Source organism: Narcine bancroftii, chromosome 1 (genome assembly GCF_036971445.1).
Source record: "Narcine bancroftii isolate sNarBan1 chromosome 1, sNarBan1.hap1, whole genome shotgun sequence".
In the NCBI taxonomy this organism is placed as follows: Eukaryota; Metazoa; Chordata; class Chondrichthyes; order Torpediniformes; family Narcinidae; genus Narcine; species Narcine bancroftii.
This window is the reverse complement of record NC_091469.1, coordinates 61,301,676-61,326,729: the sequence shown is the minus strand read 5'-3', so window position 1 is coordinate 61,326,729 and position 25,054 is coordinate 61,301,676. Positions and strand designations below refer to the sequence as shown.

General features: G+C 45.0%; 1 protein-coding gene across 1 annotated transcript in view; it reads right to left on the bottom strand.

Moving 5' to 3' along the window:
* The window catches only part of LOC138735984 (A disintegrin and metalloproteinase with thrombospondin motifs 19-like), a 377,361-nt gene that overhangs the window by 81,014 nt on the left and 271,293 nt on the right, over positions 1–25,054 (bottom strand). The window contains exon 15 of the mRNA XM_069885117.1: positions 23,041–23,161. Within this exon, the coding sequence (XP_069741218.1) occupies positions 23,041–23,161 (121 nt within the window). The remainder of the gene's footprint in view (positions 1–23,040; positions 23,162–25,054) is intronic.

Below are 25,054 nucleotides of genomic sequence, written 5' to 3'. Positions count from 1 at the left end.
GTTAACTTTAGACATTACAGCTAAGTAGATGTTTGGTCAAATATTCTTTCTTCCTCGTTAAACTTCAGCTTATCCATATTGTTACTGCATAGCATTTGCGCTATACAGGCATGGAGAAAAACAACACACACACCTTAAAGTCGAAACTGGTTTACTGCACTGGCCATCGTGTTTATATGGGGCCTAGGCACTGACGTCAGGGCCTTATATCATTGGAGGACAATCTTGGGATGTCTTGTGTTCCCGCCACAGTACCCTGTCTTCCCACCATGCGTGAGGTCACCTGGGACAATGGCTGGTGCCAAGCTCAGGTCTGCGTGGTTGCCTTATTCATTGGCAATTTTGTGGGCCATCTGTGTCTCCGTGTGCGGGCTGCTGCATGATGCCTCCCAGAACCAGCAGTCTGTGCTTGCATCGGGGGTGAAGAGTGGTGACCGGCGAGTCACAGTCCAGATATGCCAGTTTCAGGCGGTCAACGGTAAAGGTCTCCTCCTTACCACCGATGTCAAGGACAGAAGTGGAGCCATTCTCCCTGATGACACCATAGGGCCCCTTGTAGGGTCATTGTTGGGGTGCCCGGTGTGCACCAGTTTGCATGAAATTATACCAACAAGTCTTAAAGTCCCTGGCGATGTTATATTTGGAATGGCCATGTGGTATGTGGTGGCAGCGCAGGACCAGAGACCCCAGTTTTCACCACAATTCTCAAGGGTGGCCATGGGGGTCTTATGGGTGTTTTTCGAAGGGCAGGAACTCCCACAGAATGATTAAAGTTGCTCCATAGACCATCTTCGCTGTCAAAGCATTGAAGTCTTCCTTTGCTGAGGTGCGAATCCCCAGCAGAACCCAAGGCAGTTCGTTGACCCATTTGGGACCCTGGAGCTGGGCCATCAAGGCTGCCTTCAGGTGCTTGTGAAACCACTCTATCAACTCATTGGTCTGAGGATGGTATGACATGTTGTGGTGGAACTGTGTCCCTAGAAAGTTAGCCAGTGCTGCCCAGAGCCCATGAAAATGGTACCCCCCTTTCTGAGGTTAGGTGCTCTGGGACCCCAAATCTGGACACCTATGTGTCGATGAGTGCCCTGGCACAGGTTTCTGTGGTGGTATCAGCCAGCAGGACTACCTCAAGCCACTTCATGGCCACGAATCTGATACTTCATGGAGGGCAAATGTCAGCGGCTTGTGATCGGTGAAGACCTTGAAATGCCGATCCTTCAAAAAGTAATAGGAATGTCTTACCGCCAGGTAAAGCACCAATAACTCTAGGGAGGATGGAGGTGAGTGCAGAAAAAGATCAGGGGTTGCCACTGGCCTTCAATGAGCTGTTCAAGTACTCCTTCTACAGCTGTGCTGGAGGTGTCAACTGTCAGAGTGGTAGGTACCTCTGTTCTGGGGTTTGCCAGGAGGATGGTGTTGGCCAGCATGTCTTTGAGGTCTAGAACACTCTTGTAATGTTGTTTGATTTGCCTACCATCAGCACGAAGAGGGGTCACATGATGTGGGCCGCTGCCAGGATGAATCTGTGGTAAATGTTTATTATATCGGCGAATTCCTGTAGCCCTTTTACTGTATGTGGCTTGACGATGTGCCAGACAGCCTTGAAATTTTCAGGGAGGGGCATTACCCCATATTTCTTTATTCTGTGCCACAGGAAATCAATAGTGTCCAGGCCAAATTGACACTTTTACAGGGTTAATTGTCAAACCAAACTCACTCAACCAGGTGCACAGCTGTCTCAGGTGGGCGGCATGGTATTCGAGGCTATGGGTAGCAATGAGGAAATTGTCCACTGAGATGAATGCAAATGGGAGATCCCAGTCCACTGCGTCCATCAGTTGTTAGAAGGTTTATGCCGCATTTTTTAGACCAAAGGGCATCCGTAGGAATTCAAACAAGCCAAAGGGGGTCATAATCACAGTCATGTGGATGTCCTGGTGGTGAAGTGGGATTTGGTAGTATCCCCAGATGAGTCCAACTTGGAAAACACCTGTGCCTCATGCAGGTTGGCAGAAAAGTCTTGGGTGTGGGTTACAGGATATCTGTTGGGCGTGGTAGCCTCATTGAGGTGGTGGTAGTCACCACATAGCCTCCACTCCCCAATGCTTTTGGCACCATGTGGAAGGGGGAGGCCCAGGGACTGTTGGAGTGCCACACAATCCCTAGCTCCTCCATTTCCTTGAACTCTTCCTTTGCTTGGTTGAGCTTTTTGGGAGAGAGTCGGTATGCCCTGGTGAGGAATGGGGTCCCTTTCTCTATGCTTTGTTTCAGCCATGGAGAACTGTGATGTCACTATTGTGGGGAACTCAGCCATGTTGTAGGGAAATTCGTTATCTGAAAATGTTGTCAAATCAAGGTGGGGGGTGGAGAGGGTGCGGCGAGGGTAGTTTGGCTTCCCTCAGAGTCTGAAAAGTTCTGGCGTGCACCAATCACTGTCCTTTGAGATCAACAAGCAGGCAGTGGGCATGAACAAAGTTGGCCCCAGGAGCGGTTGCACCACTGATATGAGGGTAAAGATCTATATAAACTGGCTGTTGCTGAACCGAAGGGGGATGGTGCAGGTACCAAAAGTCCGGATAGAGGTGCTGTTAGTTGCCCTCAGTGCTGGGCCCTGGTTACCATTGTTGTTGTCGAGGCCTGCAGGGGACAGGATGCTTATCTTGGTGCAGGTGTTGATCAGGAAGAACCTGCCTGACAAGGAGTACCAAACGTAGAGGAGGCTATCATGTGGGCCAACTGCCGTAGCCATCAATGACAGTTGACCAGGGCGTTTCCCGGAAACCCACAGGGTGGGCGGCATTGATGGGCCTCCACACCCAATCGGTGATGATAGTAGCAAAATTGTCCTAGGGTATTAAGTTGCCTCTCTGCTGGACTTAGTCTTGCAGTCGGCTGTTCATGGGGCTTGCTGATGTTGTCTATGATGGTGCTGGTATCCTTCTTTGCTCTCCAGAGCATGTCCACCTGGACCACGACCCTCCGGGGGTCGTTGAAGTCTTCATCTATGAGCAAGAGTTAGATATTCTTCGGCAGCTACTCCAGAAAGATCTACTTGAAGAGCAGCCAAGGCATGTGGCCCTCGGTTAAAGCAAGCATCTCACTCATTAGGGTAGACAGGGCCCCGTACATAAGCTGCAATCGAGCAGTAAGCTCACACCGCAAGAGCCAGAAAGTGCACTTAACAGCTTTTTGAGAGCTACGGAAGTTGCCATGGCAAGAATATGACCCTTGCCACTGTGTCTTGATCGAGTGCGCTCATGACGTAGAAGAGGCAGTGTCGTTGGCAGCGATGTATCAAAGCTGGAACTGAGCCTCGGCCTGCTCAAATCAGAAGTGGCTGAGATTGAGACCACTTGGATAATCGCTGGGTCCACCTGTTCCATCATCTTTGGGTCCAACTGCCGGTTGGACCTGTCAGGGACACCAATATAGCATTCATTCTATGTAGGCGTGGAGAAAAATGATGCACACCAGGCTGGTTTATTGCACTGGTCATTGTGTTTATATGGGCTCCAGGCACTGACGATAGGGCCCTGGGATTGGCCAGCGTTCCCACCCAAGTTCCCCGTCTTTCCACCATGTGGGAGGTCACCTGGGACGACGGCTGGTGTCAACCCAGGTCCATGTGGTCACCACATTCATCAGCCATTTTGTGGGCTGGTCTGTGTCTTCGTGTGCAGGCCGCTACAACTGTCCATTTCCATAGATGTAGCAGGTTCTATTCAATAATTACCACATTATTAATTATTTTTATTGACTGCTGATTAAACATTGCATTCTCAGCCTAGTTTTAGGATTGCAATGGTTTAGCCTCTCCAAATTTATGTAACCTTCTTCTGTTATTCCAACTTCCAAGATATCTTCTTGCCACCAGTTTTAGTGTCTTGCTCATTTATTTTTAAGCACTCCATTATTGGTTCAGCTGTCTCAACATCAAATTCAATAATTTTTACAGAGAATTGGAATTGGAAATGGTCAGTCAATGTTCAACTTGAAACCCTTTATGTAGAACCAAAATGATGACTGATCATTTCCACCCATGGATGCCGTCTGGTCTGCTGAGTCCCTCCCCTCACCCACCCCAGCAATTTGCCTGCCCACGATTCCAGCATCTAAAGCTTTTGTGTTTCTCCATAATTTTCACTCTCCAACTTAACATTCAAAGATATTCATAATTCTTTGGCCAAATTTTTGGTCGCCCATCCAAATATCTCCTCACGTTACTGGTGTCAAAATATGCTTACTAACAAATTTGAGTTTTTTTTGTCTTAAACTCTGTGACATTTTTCAGGTGCCTTGCCATTCGGTGTGGATGATCGTGTCTGTCCATCTGTACCGATCTCTGACCTTCAGAATTGTAGATGTTGCTTCCCCTTTTCTCCTTCAAAGAAGTTCCATCTTTGAGCTGAGACCATAGTCAATGTTGAGTTCATGATTATACAAGGGAAAAGTACTGAAGTGGTTTCCTGTTGCCTTCCTCAGTTGCAGTGTCCATACTGGACGGGTAACACTGACCACTGATCAGCAGATTCATCTGCCCAGCGTTTTTAGCTCTACAACCATAAATTCCAATTTGTAAAATATGCTTGTAAAATCTATCCACCATCTGCAATCCACAGCTTCATGTGACCCTGACTAGGAGGCTAAACAGGTACTACACCTTGCCCAAGAGTGATCTGTAGGCTATTGGACTGAAGGAGCGCCTTGCACTTCATTTTGCTGAACAACACCGACACCGAAAACACTGAATAGAAATTCAATAACATATTGTACATGCATTGTAAAATCTGCCAACACCAATCCAACTGAACAAAAATAATTTTATGTTATTTTCAGTTTATAAATCATATTATCTACCAATATACCCTTTCTTTTAACTTTTCTAACTTCAAACAGTAACTACTTTGTTTCAACAGATTTCTACTCTTTTAATGTGCATTCTTACTACATCAGGGAACAATCTTTTAACTTCAGGATAATTTCAGGCCCAACAAAGCTTTCATTATTGATACCGGTCACTTTTCATATCACTCATGCTTGTATTATGCATTGAGGTAGAAATTATTCCATTGGGAATCTGGTTGCTGCATTTATAACAAGCCAGACAGCAAGAATGGAACATCCCATCTGTGTTGCATTAAGAAGCATTTACCCTGAAGATTAATTTCTCACTCTGAACCCTGAAGGCTACATTGCACATGTTCCACTTCATCAAAATTTGACCAGGTTGCTGTAATATATCATTCAATTTTTTTAATTGATTAGCATACATTTAAAATTTTAACCATTGGTTTGAAAATATTTATTGAATCATCTATCCAGCTGCTATTATACATTCTCGATTACAGTTTAATAAGGTGTGTTACAGCAGAAATGTGAAATTTTGAGATGCATTGCTAGTCTCCATGTTCCACTTTTGTCTCTGATGCAAAGCAATGTGTTTCTTTATTTTCTTAAATGACCTATAAACCATATAACAATTATATCACAGAAACAGGCCAGTTCAGCCCTTCTAGTCCAGGCTGAACACTTTCTCCCACGTAGTCCTGATATATTTTATAGGAATGCAATCTGGTAAAAATTGGCACCAGGCTAAGAAAGGAAGCATTCAAACATCTTAAAAAAGATCAATAGAATAGACAGCAACTTTCTCACCTCAGGATCTAAACATCCGAAGGCAGGGGGCTAATAATTGTGAGTTCCAAAAGGACTGGGTGCAGGAAACAAGTTGTTACAAAGCTTTAGGAAGTGACAGCATCATGAGGATAAGATGGTTCCAGCAGGAAGGTGAGGATTTCAAAAACAACTTTAGGTAGATTGAGACAACTAAGCATTTTTTTTGGAAATTTGGTTAGGAGAAAATGGGAGGTGTACAAGAGGTATAAAGAACAGAGAGCTGACAATTTGAAGGAGGACTACAAGGAGTGTAGAAGGAATCTTAAGAAAGAAAGTAGAAAGGCCAAAAAAAGGCATGAAGAGGCTTTGGCAGACAGAGTAAAAATAAATCCAAAGGGTTTCTATAAGTACATTAAAAGTAAAAGATTAGTGAGGGATAAAATTGGACCCCTTGTAGATAGTGAGGGTAGGCTGAGTGAGAAGTCAGAGGAAATGGGGGAAATTTTGAATGATTTCTTTGCCTCAGTATTCACTAGGGAAAAAAATATTGAACCAGTTGAGGTAAAGGAAAATAGTGGGGAGGAAATGAAGCATATAAGGATAACCGAGGAGGTAGTGATGGCTGTGTTGAAAAAGATAAAGGTGGATAAATCTCCGGGACCGGACAAAATATTCCCAAGCACACTCAGGGAGGCTAGTGGACAGATAGTGGAGCCATTAACAGAGATATTTAGGATGTCACTGGCCATGGGGGTAGTGCCAAAGGATTGGAGGGTGACGCATGTGGTTCCGCTGTTTAAGAAAGGGTCTAAATGTAAACCTGGGAATTATAGGCCCGTGAGTCTGACGTCTGTGGTGGGCAAGTTGATGGAAAGTGTTCTGAGGGATGGTATTTACAATTATTTGGAGGTACAGGGATTGCTAGGGAGTAATCAGCATGGTTTTGTCAGGGGTAGATCATGCTTGACAAACCTGATTGAGTTTTTCGAGGGGGTTACAGAAAAGGCTGATGAAGGGAAAGCTGTAGATGTTGTCTATTTAGAATTTAGTAAAGCTTTTGACAAAGTTCCCCACAGGAGGTTAGGAAAAAAGGTGGAGGCATTAGGTATAAATGAGGAGGTAGTGAAATGGATTCAGCAATGGTTGGATGGGAGGTGTCAGAGAGTAGTGGTAGAAAATTGTTTGTCCAATTGGAGGCCGGTGACTAGTGGAGTTCCTCAGGGATCGGTCCTCAGTCCACTATTGTTTGTTATATATATTAATGATCTGGAAGTAGGGGTGGAGAATTGGATAAGCAAGTTTGCGGATGATACAAAGATTGGTGGTGTTGTGGACAGTGAGGAAGATTACAGTAGATTAAAATGTGATTTAGGAAGGCTGGAGGTGTGGGCTGAGAAATGGCTGATGGAATTTAATACAGATAAGTGTGAGGTGTTACATTTTGGAAAGGCAAATCTAAATAGGTCATATGCATTAAATGGTAGGCTATTGAGATGTGCAGAGCAACAAAGGGATTTAGGAGTGATGGTAAATAGTACCCTCAAGGCTGATACTCAGGTAGATGGTGTGGTGAAGAAGGCATTTGGAATGTTGGCCTTCATAAATCGGAGTATTGAATTCAAGAGTAGGGAGGTTATGATGAAATTGTACAAGGCATTGGTGAGGCCAAATTTGGAGTACTGTGTACAGTTTTGGTCATCAAATTATAGGAAAGATATAAACAAAATAGAGAGAGTGCAGAGAAGGTTCACGAGAATGTTGACAGGATTTCAAGGTTTGAGTTACAGGGAAAGGTTGTGCAGACTTGGGCTTTTTTCTCTGCAACATAGAAGATTGAGAGGGGACTTGATAGAGGTGTTTAAGATTTTAAAAGGGACAGACAGAGTAAATGTGGATAGGCTTTTTCAATTAAGAGTGGGGGAGATTCAAACTAGTGGACATGGTTTAAGATTGAAGGGGAAAATTATAAGGGAAACATGAGGGGAAATTTCTTTACGCAAAGGGTGGTGGGGATGTGGAATGAGCTTCCGACAGACGTGGTCGAGGCGGGATCATTGGTTACATTTAAGGAAAGACTAGATAGTTACATGGATAGGAGAGGACTGGAGGGGTATGGACCGGGTGCTGGTCAGTGGGACTAGGAGGGTGGGGATTTGTTATGGCATGGACTAGTAGGGCCGAACTGGCATGTTCTGTGCTGTAAGTGGTTATATGGTTATATGGTTTAAATAGTGGGAGGCCAGTTATGAGAGCAGCAAGCATCAGACAAGTATGGATGTGTTGGATGATGAAGATAACATGGGCAGATAACAGAGGGAAATTACAGGTTATGAAAGAGATGACAGTTCAGACAGGACAAGGATTTATACGATTGCTCCACAAATTATATATGTGGTGATACAGCCACTGGACTGTCTGTGATTGCTTGCGCCTGTCCCGCGCTCCTGCACTGCCTACTGCAGTGAGCAACCCATTGTACTTCCAGAGAGGTAACCTGGGAGACTGGTTCCACTTACTCCCCGCAAATCACCGCCCCACATAAAGGCTCATGCCGTCCCCTAGATACAGAATCTGGTGTGCAGGTTTTAAGCTAATTAAAGTCTGTATTATAGCCTTACATTGTTGGTGCCTGTTTGTTCACACTGCAGCACAGCACAATTTAATTAGCTTAAATTTTAAAGAACCATGGAGATGTTTCTAAGCATAGAGAAGCTATGACCCCCCCAACACCCAGAGGTTCCAGCCCATTTTGAGATCTGGAAGCATGCAATCGGGGCAAACATCTGCACTCAGGCTGAGGTCATCAACTCTGACCAGAAGAAACTCATGATACTACGCACAAAAATGACCCATTCGCGTTCTAGAAGATCCAAGTATGAACCGGCGATGGCCATCCTGAAAATGCATCTACCAGCCCCCAGTGAATGCAGTGTACTCCAGGTAACTGTTTAGCATCAGACTACAACAGCCGGGGGAGACAATAAAGGCTTACTTTGGGGCACTGCTTGAGTTGGCGTGCTCATGCTTTGCCGAGACCAGGGTGACCACTGGGAAAGTGGAACGACTCATTTGGGATGCATGTGCGTGAAGCCTGTGATCGAGGGTGACCCAACAGAGATGGCTGGAAGAAAGCAATGCTTCCCTCACAAGGGGCAATGATGAGGTCCATTCCCTGGAACCTGCAGCCTACCACGCAGAAGTCTGCTTCTGGAAGAACTGTTTGATGAGGAACTTGCATTGTTCCTGGTGTGGTAGGAAAGACCACTTTGCCTCTCTAAACTCACTGGGAGTGCAGCGGCCTTCTGCAACCAGTTGGAAGCCCCCCTCAACCCTCTAGGTGCCTCAACATGTGAGTATCAGGCAGCGGGACTGTTCTGCCCGCACTTCTGGTGCCGTGCCATGTGCTCCCCATGGATGCCGCCATCTTGTACCAGCCGACTTCTGACCGCACCATACATATCACTTCTGCCCTGCCGACCCAACAATGCAGTCAACAAGTGCGTGTACAGCCAGGCCTGGACTGCGCATTCATTGCTCCCCATGCTGACCCACACCACACAGATGACGATGCCTCCACCATCCTGGCTCATCGGGACAGCACCTACAAATCGTTACTCTCAATACCGCCAGCTGAGAGCAGTGACTCAGACCCTGAGTTGGTCAAAGCATCCACTACGCTGTCAGACAACATCTACTCCCCCTCCCCCAGACTTGGGCACTCAGTGATGAACATCACTGTCAACAGAAAGGTAATAAAATGCTTGTTCTATAGTGGTAGTACTGAGAGCTTTGTACACCCGCATGTGTTTTGTACGCTGGCACTTAAAGTATGCCCAGCAAACTTTTCCATCTCCTTTGTGGCCCAGGACCACTCCATCACAGTGCTGGTGTGCTGTTCTATAAATTTGACTGTGGGAGGGGAAATCTACAAAGGGTTCAGGCTCCTGGTCATGCCAGAGGTCTGTGCCCTGATTATCCTGGGTCTTGATTTCCAGTGCCGTCTCCCCAGTGTCACCCTGGCCTTCGGTGACCCACTCCCCATTCTCACCATCCACAACACCAAGCCTAGCGACTGCTCCCACTCCAACTGCAGATTGTCCACCCTACAGGTACCCCCTCCCTCCCTTTTCAATCACCTGATGCCAGACCATTGCGGCCAAGAGCCGGCACTACTGTGCAGTCCACAGGGCCTTCGTTAAGGCCAAGATACAAAGGCTTCTGGCAGAAGGGGTAATAGAGCCCAGCATTAAGCTCTTGGCGAGCCCAGGTCATAGTGGTCAAAGGGGGGAGTAAACTGAGGATGGTCATCGACTATAGTCAGACCATCAACCATTACACCCAGCTGGATGCTTACCCTCTACTCCCTGTATTGCCAACATAGTCAATGAGATAGTCTAGTACACAATCCTTTATCCAGAACCCTTTGGGGACAGTGCGTTCTGTATTTCGGATTTTTCCAGATTTCAGAACAAAAGCCAGCTGCCCCAGATTTAAGCCCACCTGAATTGTGCTGCCATATCCACTCCCTTTCAGCACTCCCCCCCAGCCCACCTGAGTTGTGCTGCCATCTCTCTCTCTCCTCCTCTCGCCTACTCGAGTTGTGCTGCCGTCTCTCTTCTCGTCTCATCCACCCAAGTAATGCTGCCATCTCTCTCACCCCCTGTCTGCCCAAGTCATGCTGCCGCCCCTCTCTCCACCCACCCGAGTCGTGCTGCTGTCTCTCTCCTTGCCCCGCCCACCCAAGTCACGCTGCTGTCTCTCTCCCCCCTTGCCTACAAGAGTCGCGCTCCCATCTCTCCCCCTCACCCACCAGAGTCGCGCTGCCTTCTCTCTCCTCCCTCACCCACCCAAGTCACACTGCCATCTCTCTCCCCCTTGCCCCAGCCCAACCTAGTCGTGCTGCTGTCTCTCTCTCTCTCTCTCTCTCTCTCTCCTTCTTCTGTTCTAACACCAGGAAAAAAATGCCAGTTTTTGGAACTTTCTGGATTTTAGTTGTCCAGATAAAGGATTGTGTACCTGTACAGGGTCTTCTCCACTATTGTCCTAAAGTCGACCTATCACCAACTCCCCATCCAGGCCTGGGATATGTCCTATACCGCCTTCGAGGCTGACGCGTGCACTGGGTCCCCTTTGTGGTCACAAATGGAGTCTGTGTTCCAGAAGGAGATGGACCCTATGGTAGACTGAAATAACCTATGAGCAAAATTCCCATATATAAACAATGTCACCATCTATGACCACAATCAGTAGGGTCACAATGCTAATCTGGAGAGGTGCCTCAGGAGAGCAGAGGCATTAAATCTCAACTACAATAGGGAGAAGTGCATGTTCAGCACCACTTGCCTCGCCATCCTTGGGTGCATCGTGGACCATGGTGTCATCGGTCCTGATCGCGAATGCATGCATCCTCTGATGGAACTTCCCTTTCCTCACACACTCAAGGCCTTGCGCAGCTGCCTAGAGCTGTTTTTTTTAACTATTCCCAGTGGGTCCCCCGGTTCTCAGATAAGGTCTGCCCACTGGCCTTCGCCACCACTTTTCCCGTCCCCGCTGAGGCGCAAGTGGGCTTCTCCTGCATCAGAAAGGATACACCAACATCACGATGCATGCCATGGACAAAAAATTCTCATTCCAGGTGGAGTGCGATCCTTCTGACCTTGCCCTTGCTACCACCCTGAAACAAGGGGGCAGACACGTGGTCTTTTTCTCCCGAACTAGGTTCACCCTCCTCATAGACCACTGCATCATGCAGTGACAATCATGTTCAGCACCACCCACAGAGGTAAGATCAAAAATGTCAAGATCTTGCACTGTAGACTCGATCTGGCCATGTTCAGCTGTTTCATCCAGTATAGGCCGGGAAAGTTCAATGACTTCCCCGATGCTCTGTCTTGGACCTGACCAGTGCACGGTCCCACCAACTTCAGGCACTGCATGATACCCTTTGCCACCCAGGCGTCACGCATCTGTACCATTTTGTGAAATGCTGGAATCTCGCCTTCATGGTCCAGGAAGTCCGGACCATAACTGAGTCCTGTTGGGTCCACACAGAATGCAAACTGTGCTTCTTCCATCCAGCACAGGCTCACGTAATAAAGGTCACTCGGCCCTTTGAGCGACTCAGCATTGACTTTATGGCACCATTGCCTTGCATGAACAAAAAGGTCTATTTTGTCTCAGAGACGAATACTCCGATTTCCCATTCATCACCCCTTGCCCCAATACCTCCACCAACTCTATTATAAAGGCACTAGAACAGATCTTTACCAAGTTTGGATACCTGGCATTCATCCACAGTGACCAGTTGTCCAGCTTTATGAGTGAGGAGCTGCACCAGTACCTGGCGATGTGGGACATCGCATTTAGTTGCATGTCTAACTACAACTCCAGGGAAAATGGGTTGATAGAATAGGAGAACGGGGTAATCTGGAAGGCAGTCCTCCTGACCCTTAGGTTGAAAGGATGGTCCACCAACTCTGATAGGAGGCCCTTCTTGTGAGGACTCTTGTGTACAGCTTCCAACCAGACCCCTCACAAACTTCTCTTTCCTTTCCCCAGGAAATTGGCGACTCGAGTCTTTTGTTGTTTGTGCCTGTTTGTTTGCACTGCAGTGCACCACAATCTACAATTAATTTTCACCTTTGGATATTTTACAACATTTCGTAGTGCTCCCAACTTATAAAGTAGCTGCTGGAGCGGAGCAGCTTTTTGTGCAAGGAACTGTAATTTGGGTAGGTAGACAACAGGAAAACAAACTGGATCCTCTGTAGAATTTTACTGACATTTTATAGTTGTCATTCATCATTTACATTTCTGACTGGTAGTGCAACTTATTTACCTTTTGTGTTTTCTGAAAAATGGATGTGAGGATTTCTTCAAGTAATTTTGTGAAATGAATTCACATCAGCATAATGCTCGTCTCTCACAAGCTTTAATCATGCTGAAACACATTTCAATATTCACGACCACAAAAGGGCTCCAGAAAAGGGAAGTTCAAAGATCAAAAGATTAAAGATTAAAACTGTTGAGGCATATGCTTAATTGTCTTTGTGCATCAATGAGGCCCAATTTCATCAGTACAGTTAAAGCCAGACCAGTTTTCTTGAAGGAGGGGTGTGTTGAGGCAAGTCGTGGAAGTTCTTTCAAAAATCAGTAGTCTGCTACAAGGGATGCCCTAGACTGGAGAGAGCATGTTCCAGGAATTTATGGTGGGGAAATGGAAGCTTAATTCAATCAGCAAGTGTGGGAATGAGATATCATCTCTACACATGTAAACTGAAAAAAAGCAGCAGTATGAGAGGGTAGTGGAGTTAAGTGCAAGTGTGCATTTCCAAGGGATTCGATTCAGCAAAACATCAGAAAACCGTGACACTTATATCACTCAAATGCATTCCACGGCATGAAGAAGCAATGTTTCTCTTGGGTAGGGGATGATTATAATTAGCAGTATGTGGTGGAACACAGTAATACATGAATTGTACAGGCTGGCCCACTCCTGATTCTGTAACTCTTCCCCTCAGGATTCCTAATAAAGGTGGTTCTGTAGCGGCTTCTTCGGTAGAGCTACTAAAGAAATATAAACACATGCCAGAGTAGTCAACTCCAGACTTGTTAACGTCCCGCGCCTTTCGGCAGGGGTCCAGCTGATCAACGTGCAATCCCTCAGCACTCGGTACTGCTAGCATGCCAGTCCTTTGATCAGTCCGTGTACTGACCGTGGCGGTTCACATAACTGCGCTGAGCACCTGCTATATGGCCACTACATCACCCCCCCTTGAATTGTCACCAAAAATTAAAAAGCCAGACACACATGTCTTAGGAGGACGCCCACGTCATCTGAGCTGAGGGCACTGAATGGGTGTAGTAGGGTCTGTCTATGCTTGCACCCGGTCAGCCTGCTATATGGCCACTACATCACCACCCCTTGAATTGTCACCAAAAATTAAAAAGCCAGACACACATGTCTTAGGAGGACGCCCACGTCATCTGAGCTGAGGGCACTGAATGGGTGTAGTAGGGTCTGTATGGGCAGGCTTAAGTCTGTCTATGCTTAATAGTTGTGAATGTCCCCCAATGTCCAAGGTATACATGCCTCCATCTCTCTTAATGACACGGAATAGTCCTTCATATGGTTTGTGTAACGGTGCTCCTAGAACCTGTCTTCGAACAAATACAAAGTCACCGTTCAGGAGTGATTGGGGCACTTGTTGTCTAGGGTTGCCATGCCAGTTGGTAGAAGTCGGCTTGCTGTTAATAATACCCCTGCGGTGTTGCTGAAGCACATCCATGTCTAAGTTGACTGTGAAATGAACATCTCCTGGAACCGTACACCAACTCTCTACAGATGATGCAGACAAGTCTTCTTTTGGAGTCATGCATACCCCCAGTAGAACCCAAGGTAGCTCATCGACCTAGTTGGGGCTGGTAAGTTGGGCCTGAAGCACAGATTTAAGCTGTCGGTGGAAATGCTCCATCAGGCCATTGGACTGCGGATGGTATCCCATGGTGTGGTGCAACTGTGTACCACAAAAACGTGCAAGGGTAGACAATAATGATGAAGTGAATTGTGGCCTGCGATCCAAAGTTATGTGCGTAGGCACACCAAATCTAGCGATGAACACTCTAGCACATGTTTCAGTATCACTAGTTGGTAATGGGATGGCCTCTGGCCAGCGTGTGAAGCAGTCTACCACTGTTAAAATATACCTCATGTCCTGTGACACTGGTAATGGTCCGACCAGGTCCATGTGCATGTGCTTGAATCTCCTGCGTACTGTCGGGAACGCTGAAGGGGTGCCTTGGTGTGTCACTGAATCTTTGCAGATTGGCAGGAGATGCACGTTCATGCCCATTAAGCAGCGTCTTTCTTCAGTCCAAGCCATATGTACTTATTTGACATGATCTTGACTGATGTCCTAATGGATGGCTATGACAAACTGTGAATGTCGTCAAAAAGACGTCGCCTCCATTACAATGGGACCAATGGACTAGGATAGCCTAATGATATGTCACAAAAGAGTTCTGGTCCACTGTGCTGCAGTGCCACCTGCTGAATGTCCAGTCCAGTAATGGCTGTACTGTATGACTATATATCAGGATCCAAGACCTGTGCCACAGCCAGTTCAGCAATGTTGATTCCACCTTGAATATGGTGATTCCACCTTGAATAGACAGCATATCTGCGATTAGATTGTCTTTTCTTGAAATGTGGTGTATGTCCGTAGTGAATTCTGAAATGTAGGACAAATGGTGTTGCTGTCTTGTCGACCATGGATCTGTCATTTTGCTAAAGGTGAAAGTGAGTGGTTTACGGTCTGTAAATACAATGAAATGTTGACCTTCCAAGATACAACAGAAGTACCGTGTGTCTGGATATAGTGCCAACAGTTCTCGATCAAAGGTGCTATATTTTACTTCTGCTGGTCTTAAATGGCGGCTGAAGAAGGCAAGGGGTTGATATTGGCCATTGATGCATTGTTCAAGAACTGCACCCACAGCAGCACCTGAGGCATCAGTGCTAAGCGTCAAAGTAGCTTCAGGGTTGGGATGTGCAAGAATTGCTGCTTTGGCCAATGCTTCTTTGGCAGACATAAACGCGACCTCTGCCTCCGAGGTCCAGATAATGTTCTTGTGTTTGGTGGAGACGATGCCAAACAGTGGTCATAGGATGTCAGCAGCTCCGGGAATAAACCTGTGATAAAAGTTTATCATTCCCAAAAATTTCTGTAGACCTTTGACAGTGGTAGGTTTGGAGAAGGTACGGATGGCATCTACCTTGTTTGATAATGGAAATATGCCATCTGCTGTGATTTTGTGCCCTAAGAACTCCATGGTTGATCTGCCAAATTGACATTTGTCAGGGTTGATTGTTAGACCAAAGTCTTGGAGCTGTTGGAAAAGGTGGCACAAATGCAGGCGGTGATCTTGCTCATTTCGACTTGCTACAAGGATGTCGTCCAAGTAAATGTATGCAAAGTCCAAATCCCTGCCTAGAGCATCCATAAGCCGCTGGAAAGTTTGCGCAGTGTTCTTTAATCCTAACGGCATTCTAAGAAATTCAAAAAATCTGAATGGGGTAATAATTGCCATTTTGGCAATGTCATCCTTATGAATTGGTATCTGATGATATCCCTTTACCAGATCAACCTTGGAGAATATGTGGCAATGATGTAGATGGGCGGATAACTCTTGTCTATGGAAATGGGTACCTGTTGGGTATAATGACATCATTAAGCCTACAGTAATCACCGCAGGGTCTCCATCCACTTGTCCTTTTGGGTACCATGTGCAATGGTGATGCCCAAGAATGTTGGAGTGTTGGATGATACCCAGGTCTTCCACTGCCTTAAACTCTGCCTTTGCTTGCAGCAATTTATCAGGTGCAAGGCGACGAGCCCTGGCATGAATCGGTAGGCCTGAAGTGTCTATGTAATGAGACACATCATGAGCTGTCTTCGAGGCATTGAAATTAGGAGTGAGAATATGGGGAAATTTGTTGAGCAGAGCAGCATAGGCATCTTTGTGCAGCGTATGCACCCCGAGATGGGAAACTCTCCCTTTGCTGCATGCCAGTGGGTATGTCTGAAAGGTGGTGGCATGAACCAATTTCCTCCGTTTCATGTCTACCAATAGTCATGGGAACGTAAAAAGTCTGCACCCAAAATAGGTTGAGCAACAGAAGCTAAGACGCAATTCCAATGGAATGTGGTCCCACCTATTCCAATTGAGATCCATCTCATGCCAAGGCTGGGAATGGTAGTTCCATTCGCTGCTCAAAGAGCCAGGTGTTGTTTACTATTGTTTAAACAGTAACAAATAGTTGGTACTATTTAACCACTATACTTTCTTGCCAAGAACAAGGCTATTCCAGTGGGGAAGCTGGAGACTGACATAAGGATTTAGAGGCCTCCATAAAATTCAACCAGTGGGTGCACTGCCTGAATACCTTTTTGAGGTGACACAATATTCGGGAAGAAGTTGACAAGAGAGACCTGCTGTTTGCACAGGTCAGCCACTTTGTTTTCTACATGATCAGGGGCTGTGACAGTTGCCATGGGACTCCTGCAGAAGCAATACCAGGCTCCAAGGAATTTAATCTACACCAGTACCTCCTGGGTAGCCATTGACAAACACCTGGTGAGTCTGTTGATGAATACCTTCGGATTATGTAGGAGCTGGGCCGAGCTTGTGGCTGAGCCAATGTTATGGCAGCCATCTACCAGGAGAAGCTGATCAGACAAAGGCTCCTGGAGAATGGTGATCGGACCCTGCAGAACATGGTCAATCCCGCCAAATCACTATAGAAAGCCCAAAACAACGCAGAGACTTACTCCTCCGGCAATGTGGCAACCACGTGTGTATATAGGTGCAGCCATCTTGGTACGCAGGGTCTCAAACAGCAGCCACTATCACTGAGCAACTGAAGTGATATTACTGCGGCCAGATGAAACACCCACAGAAGAATGGCCCTGCCAGAAGCGGACCTGCTCCAACTGTGGAAGAAAATGACACTACACAAGAGTATGTAGGTTCAAACTTTCTTCTTGCAGCACCGCGTGTGGGCAGAAGCCATTGCCATCTTGGATTACATCATTTACGGCTACACTTCCTGTCGTGGAGAACAGTGCAGTGGGAACGTGGGGATGACGGACCACGTTGATGTCACTTCCAGCTTCACTTCCCGTGACGACCACAAGCGAACTCTGGAGGCAGCCATCTTTGGGGCGGACATCTTGGAGGTCACTAACACACACATACGGGAGCAGTGAGTTGGACAATGAGCTGACACTGGTGTCTATCATTCTGGACCAGGGCAACCCACATCAATTAGCAAGGTCCATCATGGACGTCAAGTTAAAAGGCTGCATTACACACTGCTTGTTTGACACAGAAAGCTTTATTCACCCAGGCACTGCATAGCCCTGACCCACATAGTGACCCCTGTCTAGTGTAAAATCTTATTGGCTTCCAGGCAAGGTAGCTGCACAGTAATGTTAATCATGGGTGGCACAAAGTACAAGAATTTTAAATTGCTCGTGATGCCACAACTTGATGCACCAGTCATACTGGATCTGAACTTTCAGTGCCAATTTAAAAGTGTTCTGTTGGAATGTAAGAGCCCCAACTCCTCCCTCATGTTCTGTAATAACCAACTTTTAAACCACCCACCTGTCTACCTGAACACAGCCAATCAGTGACCCAAACACTGACCACTGCTCACGACCCGCAGTCTGTCTACCCTCCACGTCTCACTGCCCCCCGTATGGCCAACATGGTGAATGAGATTGCCCAGTACCAAGTCTTCTCCACCATCAACCTCAAGTTGGCATATCATCACCTCCTAATTCACCCAGAGGACAGCCTATACACAGCGTTCGAGGTGGACAGCCACCTTTATCATTACATCAGAATCTCCTTTGGAGTCACAAAAAGGGTTTTGGTCTTCCAGAGGGGGGATGGACCAAATGGTAGATGAACGCTAACTAAAAGACACGTTCCCCTACCTGGACAATGTGACAATCTGTGGCCATGACCAGCAGGACCACAACGTTAACTTACAAAAATTCCTTCAGACAGTTATATCCCTAAATCTCACGTATAACCAGAAGAAATGCGTGTTCCACACTTCACACGTGGCTATACTAGGGTCCATGGTGGAGATTGGAGGCATTGGACCTGACCCTGCTGGAGCTCCCACTCCCACATTGCCTCAAGGCCCTGAAAAGGAGCCTCAGTTCTATTCATATTATGCACAATGGGTTGTAATTATATGAACAAAGCCTACCGTCTAGTAAAAACTACCACATTTTCCCCAATCGGCAGAAGCCCAAGCGGCCTTCACTCATATCAAAGGCAACATTGCCAAGGCAGTGATGCACGCCATAGACAAATCCATCCCATTTCAAATGGAGAATGATGAGCCTGACTGCCCAGGCTGCCATGTTTAACCAGGTGGGAAGCCGGTGGCATTTTTCTCCTGTACCCTCTATGGCCCCAAACTCTGGCACTCAGCCATTGAGAAAGGGGCCCAGGCCATAGTGGAAGTTGTGCGCCTCTGGAGGCATTATCTAGCTGGCAAAACGTTCAGCCTGCTGACTGACCAACATGCAGTTGCATTCATGTTTAACAACAAACAGCGTGGAAAAATTAAGAATGATAAGATCCTGAGGTGGGCAATTCAACTGTCCTCCTTCAACTAAGAGATCTTGTACCAGCCCGGAAAGCTCAACAAGCCTCCCAATGTATCTGTGCCAACACACAAGCATACTGCCGTGAAGATCTTCACAACAGCCTCTGCCACCCCAGAGTCACAAGGCTCTATCAACTTGTGAGAGCCCCCAACCTCCCATACTTAGCAGAGGACATCAGAAGCTGACCCACAGCTTCTTGATTTGCATAGAATGCCAGACACACTTCTACCAGCCAGAGAAACCTCACCTGATCAAGGCCACCCACCCTTTAGAATGTCTAAATATGGACTTCAAGGGCCCCCTTCCCTGCACAAACCGGAATGTGTATTTTCTCAACATTGTTGACAAATACTTACAATTCTAATTTGCCATCCCCTGCCCAGATATGACCATAGCCACAGTTATTAAGTCCCTGCATAATCTCTTCATGCTCTTTGGATACCCCAGCTACATCCAGGACATTATCCATGAATGAGGAGTTGTGCCAATACCTGCTGGCCAAAGGTATAGCCATGAGCAGGATCACCAGCTATAACCCCCAATGGAATGGCCAGATAGAAAAGAAGAATGGCACCATTTGGAGGGCAGTCCTCCTGGCCCTCAAGCCAAAAGGGCTGCATGTCTCCCAGTGGCAAGATGTCCTACCAGAGGTGCTGCATCCTCCTCTGTACTGCAACTAATGCTACTCCACGTAAAGAAATTATTCTCATTTCTCTGGAGGTAGGCATTGGGAACCACGCTACTTGTTTGGTTGATGACCCCAGGGCCTGTGCTACTCTGGAAACACACCAGAACCCATAAAGCAAACCCTGGTCGAGTAGGTCCAGCACCTCCACGTGAACCCCCCAGCATGCTTACGTGCAGTACCAGGGCAGAGAGAGACACTATCTCTGCCTGGGACCTGTCATCTGCAGGAGCCCTCACAACTGCAGCACTCACTGGACCTTTCATGGTCGACCAACCAGCCCCCTCCCCTCTTCCACCAAGACCACCAGGGACATGGTCGGGCATCCAACCCCACCACTGGCAACAGTTGCACTGCCCCAATTTCACCCCACACTTCCCCTCCCATGAACCAGCTGCAAATGATTCTGTTCAGCCATCCAAATTGCAACCCATCACACAGAGCACTGCACAGCAGCCAACAGCTATACCACAGCTGGTACTGTGATGGTCAGTTTGATGGATGAAGCCACTGGACAGGCTGAACATGTAAATAGACTCTGAATGGACTCTGACACTTCACCATGCTGGACTTTGTTTTAAAAGAAGAGGTTAATGTGGTGGAACAGATTAGCAAACCAATAGATGACATGTGGAGCTACGTCACCTTCCTCCCTGAAGGAGAGTTCAAGTAGCCCCAGTTTAAACTGCTATCCACTGGAGTAGCTATGACACAATCAATAGTCATTCATGGAACTGAGACCACTGAGAGAAGAGGAAAACACATACACTATACTCCTTCTCAGATCATAGTTCTCCATCATCTCACAATTTTTTTCTGAATTACAAGTGCATGTATGCACTTCATATTCTCCACAGTCCACACATCATCGTTGCACTTTTCCAATGGCCAGTGGGTTAAACATTTAGAAAGTGAAGGTAAAGGCACACTGTTACATGATTTGACATTTTCTGTCAACAGCATAAGGAAACTTTTCAAAGACATTGGTTTGGATGTGTGATCTTTGCCTGGTATTTCATTGGCATGAGAGAAAGTGGATCACAAGTATTAGTTCCCCTGAGCAAGTTCGTGCATGTTAATTCTATTATAGAAAGATAAACAGAGAACTTAAGTGGGGCTGCCTGCAGAAGGTGACAGATGCATCCACTCAGCAGCACAGGGATGAATAGGAAACCCTACCAATCTGCAGGGCCAAAGAATCTGTGAAATATCAAGAAGCATGAGGTATCCAATATCACCTCCATCAAGGAGGTGGTGTCTTTAAAAAAGCCTCTATCCTTAAAGGCCTCCACCACCCAGGCATGCCCTCTTCACTCTGCTACCATTGGAATGGAAGTACATTCAATGACTGTTTGAAGTCTGCTTCACTTGTTTTAATAATGTAAGAAAATTTTCTATAAAAAGTTATTTATGATTCTTTGTAACAATAATACTGAGATATTTAAATAGGTTTTGCACAATCTTAAAGGGGTAATTGGTATTCACTGAAGCAGGTATGTTCTAAGGGAAAAGTTCACTTTTATGCAGATTTAATCTATATCTTGAAAACTTACTAAATGGTTGGTAAAGAAGTGTCAAGGTTTGATAAATAGATCAGAAGATCATCTGCATAAAGCAAAATTCTCTGTTCATATCCCTTTATACAAATCACTTTAACGTCACTACACTATTGAAATGCAATTGCTAATGGCTCGAAGACCAAATCAAACAATAATGGCCTTAGAGGACACTCTTGATGAGTTCCCAGTTGAAGATTAAAGGGTTGTGATTGTTGAAAATTAATGAGAATTGAAGCCACTGGACATGAATACAATAATTTAATCCATTAAATAAAATCTGATCTAAATTTGATTTTTTCTAAAAGAGAGAATAAATATTTCCATTCAATTTGATTAAATGCTTTCTCTGCATCAAGGAAAAGTACATGTTTGGGAACCACACTCCAATAAGCAATGTATTTTATTAAAGTAAGAATACCAGTTTTTAATAAAACTGTCTGATCTTCAGAAATGATAGATGGCAAAATATTCTCCAATATACGGGCCAAAGTTTTAGCCATAATTTTTACATCAACATTTAATAAAGAAATTGGCCTGTAAGAGGAGCACACTGTTGGTCTTTACCTTTCTTTGCAATAAGAGATATACACACTTTTTTAAATGTTTCTGGAAGATTATCCTGCCTAAATGAGTCCAATAACCCCAAACTTAATTAAGGTGAAAGTAATTGAGAAAAAGATTTGAAAAGCTCTACAGGAAATCTGTTGAGTCCAAGAGCTCTTCCCAAATGTAGTGAAGAAATAGCAGTATATATTTCCTCATGCAAATAGGCTCATGTAGTCTCATTTGTTCATCCAAAGAAAGTGCGGGAATATTTAAACAATCCAGGAAATTTTCCATAGAATTCCTATCATTTGTGAATTCGGAGGTATAATGTCGAGAGTAACATTTCATGAATGTATGTTTTCTCAGAATGATCAGTATTAAAGTCACCATGCACCTTTTGAATTATTTTAATTTGCTGTGTTACGAGCCCAGAGGACCCCTAAACCCAGCAGCAATAGATATTCAGCAAGAAAAATGGTTAGTTAAACAAAAGTTGCTTTTAATTATCTTTAAACTTGAAAACAGGATCAAACTTTAACTTATCACTATTAACTTACCTTACCTAACTTAACCCCCTTCTAATTCTAAATGCATGTGTATGTAATATGTGTGTAAGTTCAGAAAAGTTATTTGGTTAACAGTCCAATCTAACTTCTCATTCTTCCAAGTTCACTGGTTGCAGGGAATTCTTATACTGTGCACAGAATTTAACATGTATAAAGTTCACTAGGCTTTCGTGCTTGAAAGGTAAATGGTTACTGCTCAGGAAGGTTCTTGTTGGTTTTCAGAGAGAGATGTGTTGTTCCAGGACATCCACAACTGAGGTACTTCCATCAGTCACCTCAGTGTCTTGCTGACGAAACTTGCCCCATCAGGGTTCTCCAGACGATAACTTTGTCACCACAGAGTTCCTTTCTGTTCCCCTTATTCCAAGTAAAACATTAGACAGCAAGTCCTCTCCTCTTGCATGAACCACAAGGGCTATTACTAGGCCATCTTCCACATTGAGGCTTCTTGCCAGCTTTTCCTGTTTCAGTTCCAGCTGCTCTTGCTCAGAATTCATTTTGCTACTCCCATCAGCAGTTACATCATCAATGAATATAAGTGCCGCTGTTTAGCTACTGCGAAAGCACTTAACTATGCACCATGAGTATCATGTTAGTTGACTTACCTAAAAAAGGGTTGCAGTTGCCACTTTAGGAGTGCAGACCGGTAGCAGAAATGCCTTATGTGAAGAGATTGAACTGACTGGGACAATATTTTAAAAAAAAAGATCTCAGAAAAAGTTTTTCATTGACCAAGGAGTCTGGGACCAAGGGGAGCAGTATGAGAATGACAGAAATGAGACATTCAATGCACAGAGATCTTCTTTGTAGTGTGATTCATATTAGGAAAGACACAATAGATCAGAAGTATTTAAAGTTCACATCATAAGCCAACTTACCTGCCCCTCTGGTATGATTAAAGTCTCCTTTGATGACTTTACATGATCTTCCATTCCCATTACAAATACCACAATGATCTTCTCTGGCTGAGGATCCTAATATGCCATCACAACCAACTTTCTGTAAAAAGAAATAAAATATTCTTGTTGAAGTACAGATAATTATGACACACCACATTTTATATGACACTGCAGTTATATGCATATAGAAGTCTTGGAGTGAATGTAACCTTGTCCACTCATTGGGAATTGATGAGGCAGCTAGCTAAAATATCGAATTGGAGATCTACCCACTGAGGTTTCAATCCTTCTCCTCATTTTCCCTTCCAACCCAATTTTCTGGGTTTGTGAGAAGGACATTTGTTGGACAATAACTCCTCATTAAATACCTAAACTGAATTCCAATTGTAATCTCTGGGGAAACAGGAAAAGCAAGAATCTAAAAGAAAATGATCTGAAATGTTATTGTACTTTTCATATAGTACGAGTAAAACATATGCTACCCTGAGGTCCAGAAAGCAATTAATTTCTTAGGGTAATCTGTAAGTCAGGGATTTTCCTCCTGCTACCTGGAATTGCACTCTTAACCACGTATCACCAGCAATTTCTTGCCTAGGTTTGAGGTTTGCCTATACCTAACTGTTACTGTCGAATCCCCAAATTCCAATGGGCAGCTGCAAGGATTATCGTGGTTAATCATTCCCGAACACAAGATGCTCAGTAGCACCTTTATGACATTGTAGGAGTACTTACTTCTCTAAATGAATCTTGAGATCAAGTTTGCCATGCTAGCTCTTTTTATGAAGGCGGTCTTGGGATTAGGCATTGGATCATATAAATGTATGAAATTTATGAAATGCATTGATAAAATAGAGGTAGGTAAGATGTTCCCATTGTTGGGGGAGACTAGAGCTCGAGGACATAGCCTCAAGAACCAAGGTAGTAATCTAGGACAGAGATGAGGAGGAACTGCTTTTCTCAGAGGATGGTTAATCTATGGAATTTGCTGCCCATTGAAACACTGAAGGCTATCTCAGTAAATATATTTAACAAAAGGTTAGAAGTTTTTTTTAATAAAGTAGGGGAATTAAGGGATATGGGGTAAAGGCAGGTAGGTGGAGATGAGCCTATGATCAGATCAACCATGATCACCATGGGCTCAATGGGCCAGATGGGCTACTCTTCCTCCTGTTTCTTAAGTTCTTATGATCAAGGGAGAGGAATGCCTTATTTCCCAGATCGCTCTTGAGCAGCAGCTGTAGGCCATACAAAATGTCGTCAGACTGGCATGGGAGCTCTGCCCAGCTTTCTTTTGACAAGTACAGTATTATATTACACACTTCATACAGCTAAAAATGAAAAATACTCAAGCTTGCAAGCTGTGGGTCATCTTGCGCTCTTGCCAACATTCTGAACTGACAAAGGGTAACTCCTGTACGATTTAGAAACTAGTTCCAGAATTACAGATAATTGTGTGTGTTTTACTACCTTTCTCCTGGTAGTTATTGGCAAAGGCAGGGTGGAATTAGTGAAAACTTAAATAAGATTTACCTGCCCCACAATTAAATCATGACGTAAAACTTTTGAAGAGATCAGTGAGATTTATTATGGCTTGCAAAGTTATAAATTGAGTCATATTTATTTATAATAAAATGCAAACAAAAAATTAATAAAGAAAAGGGGAGCTTTATATCTTGAACAGAGCTTCAGCCTTCGTGATGTGGCAGTTCGGCAAAATGCACTTCCAAAGATTATTGTGGTTTCCAAAATGGTTCAAATGTTTGCTCAAACTGATTTACGCAATCACAAACAATAAATCTATTGTGAACAAGCACAAAAGTATAGTAATTTACAATGTAATTTGTTTTCTTCCTTTTAAATTTGTGTTTTTCCCTTAAATTTTAAATGCTACTAATTTAAAGTAGAAACAGAAAATGCTGGAGAAACCCAGCAACTGAGGGAGGATAGGGAGAGAACAAAATTGTGTTCACAGAACATATATTGGAGTTTAGTG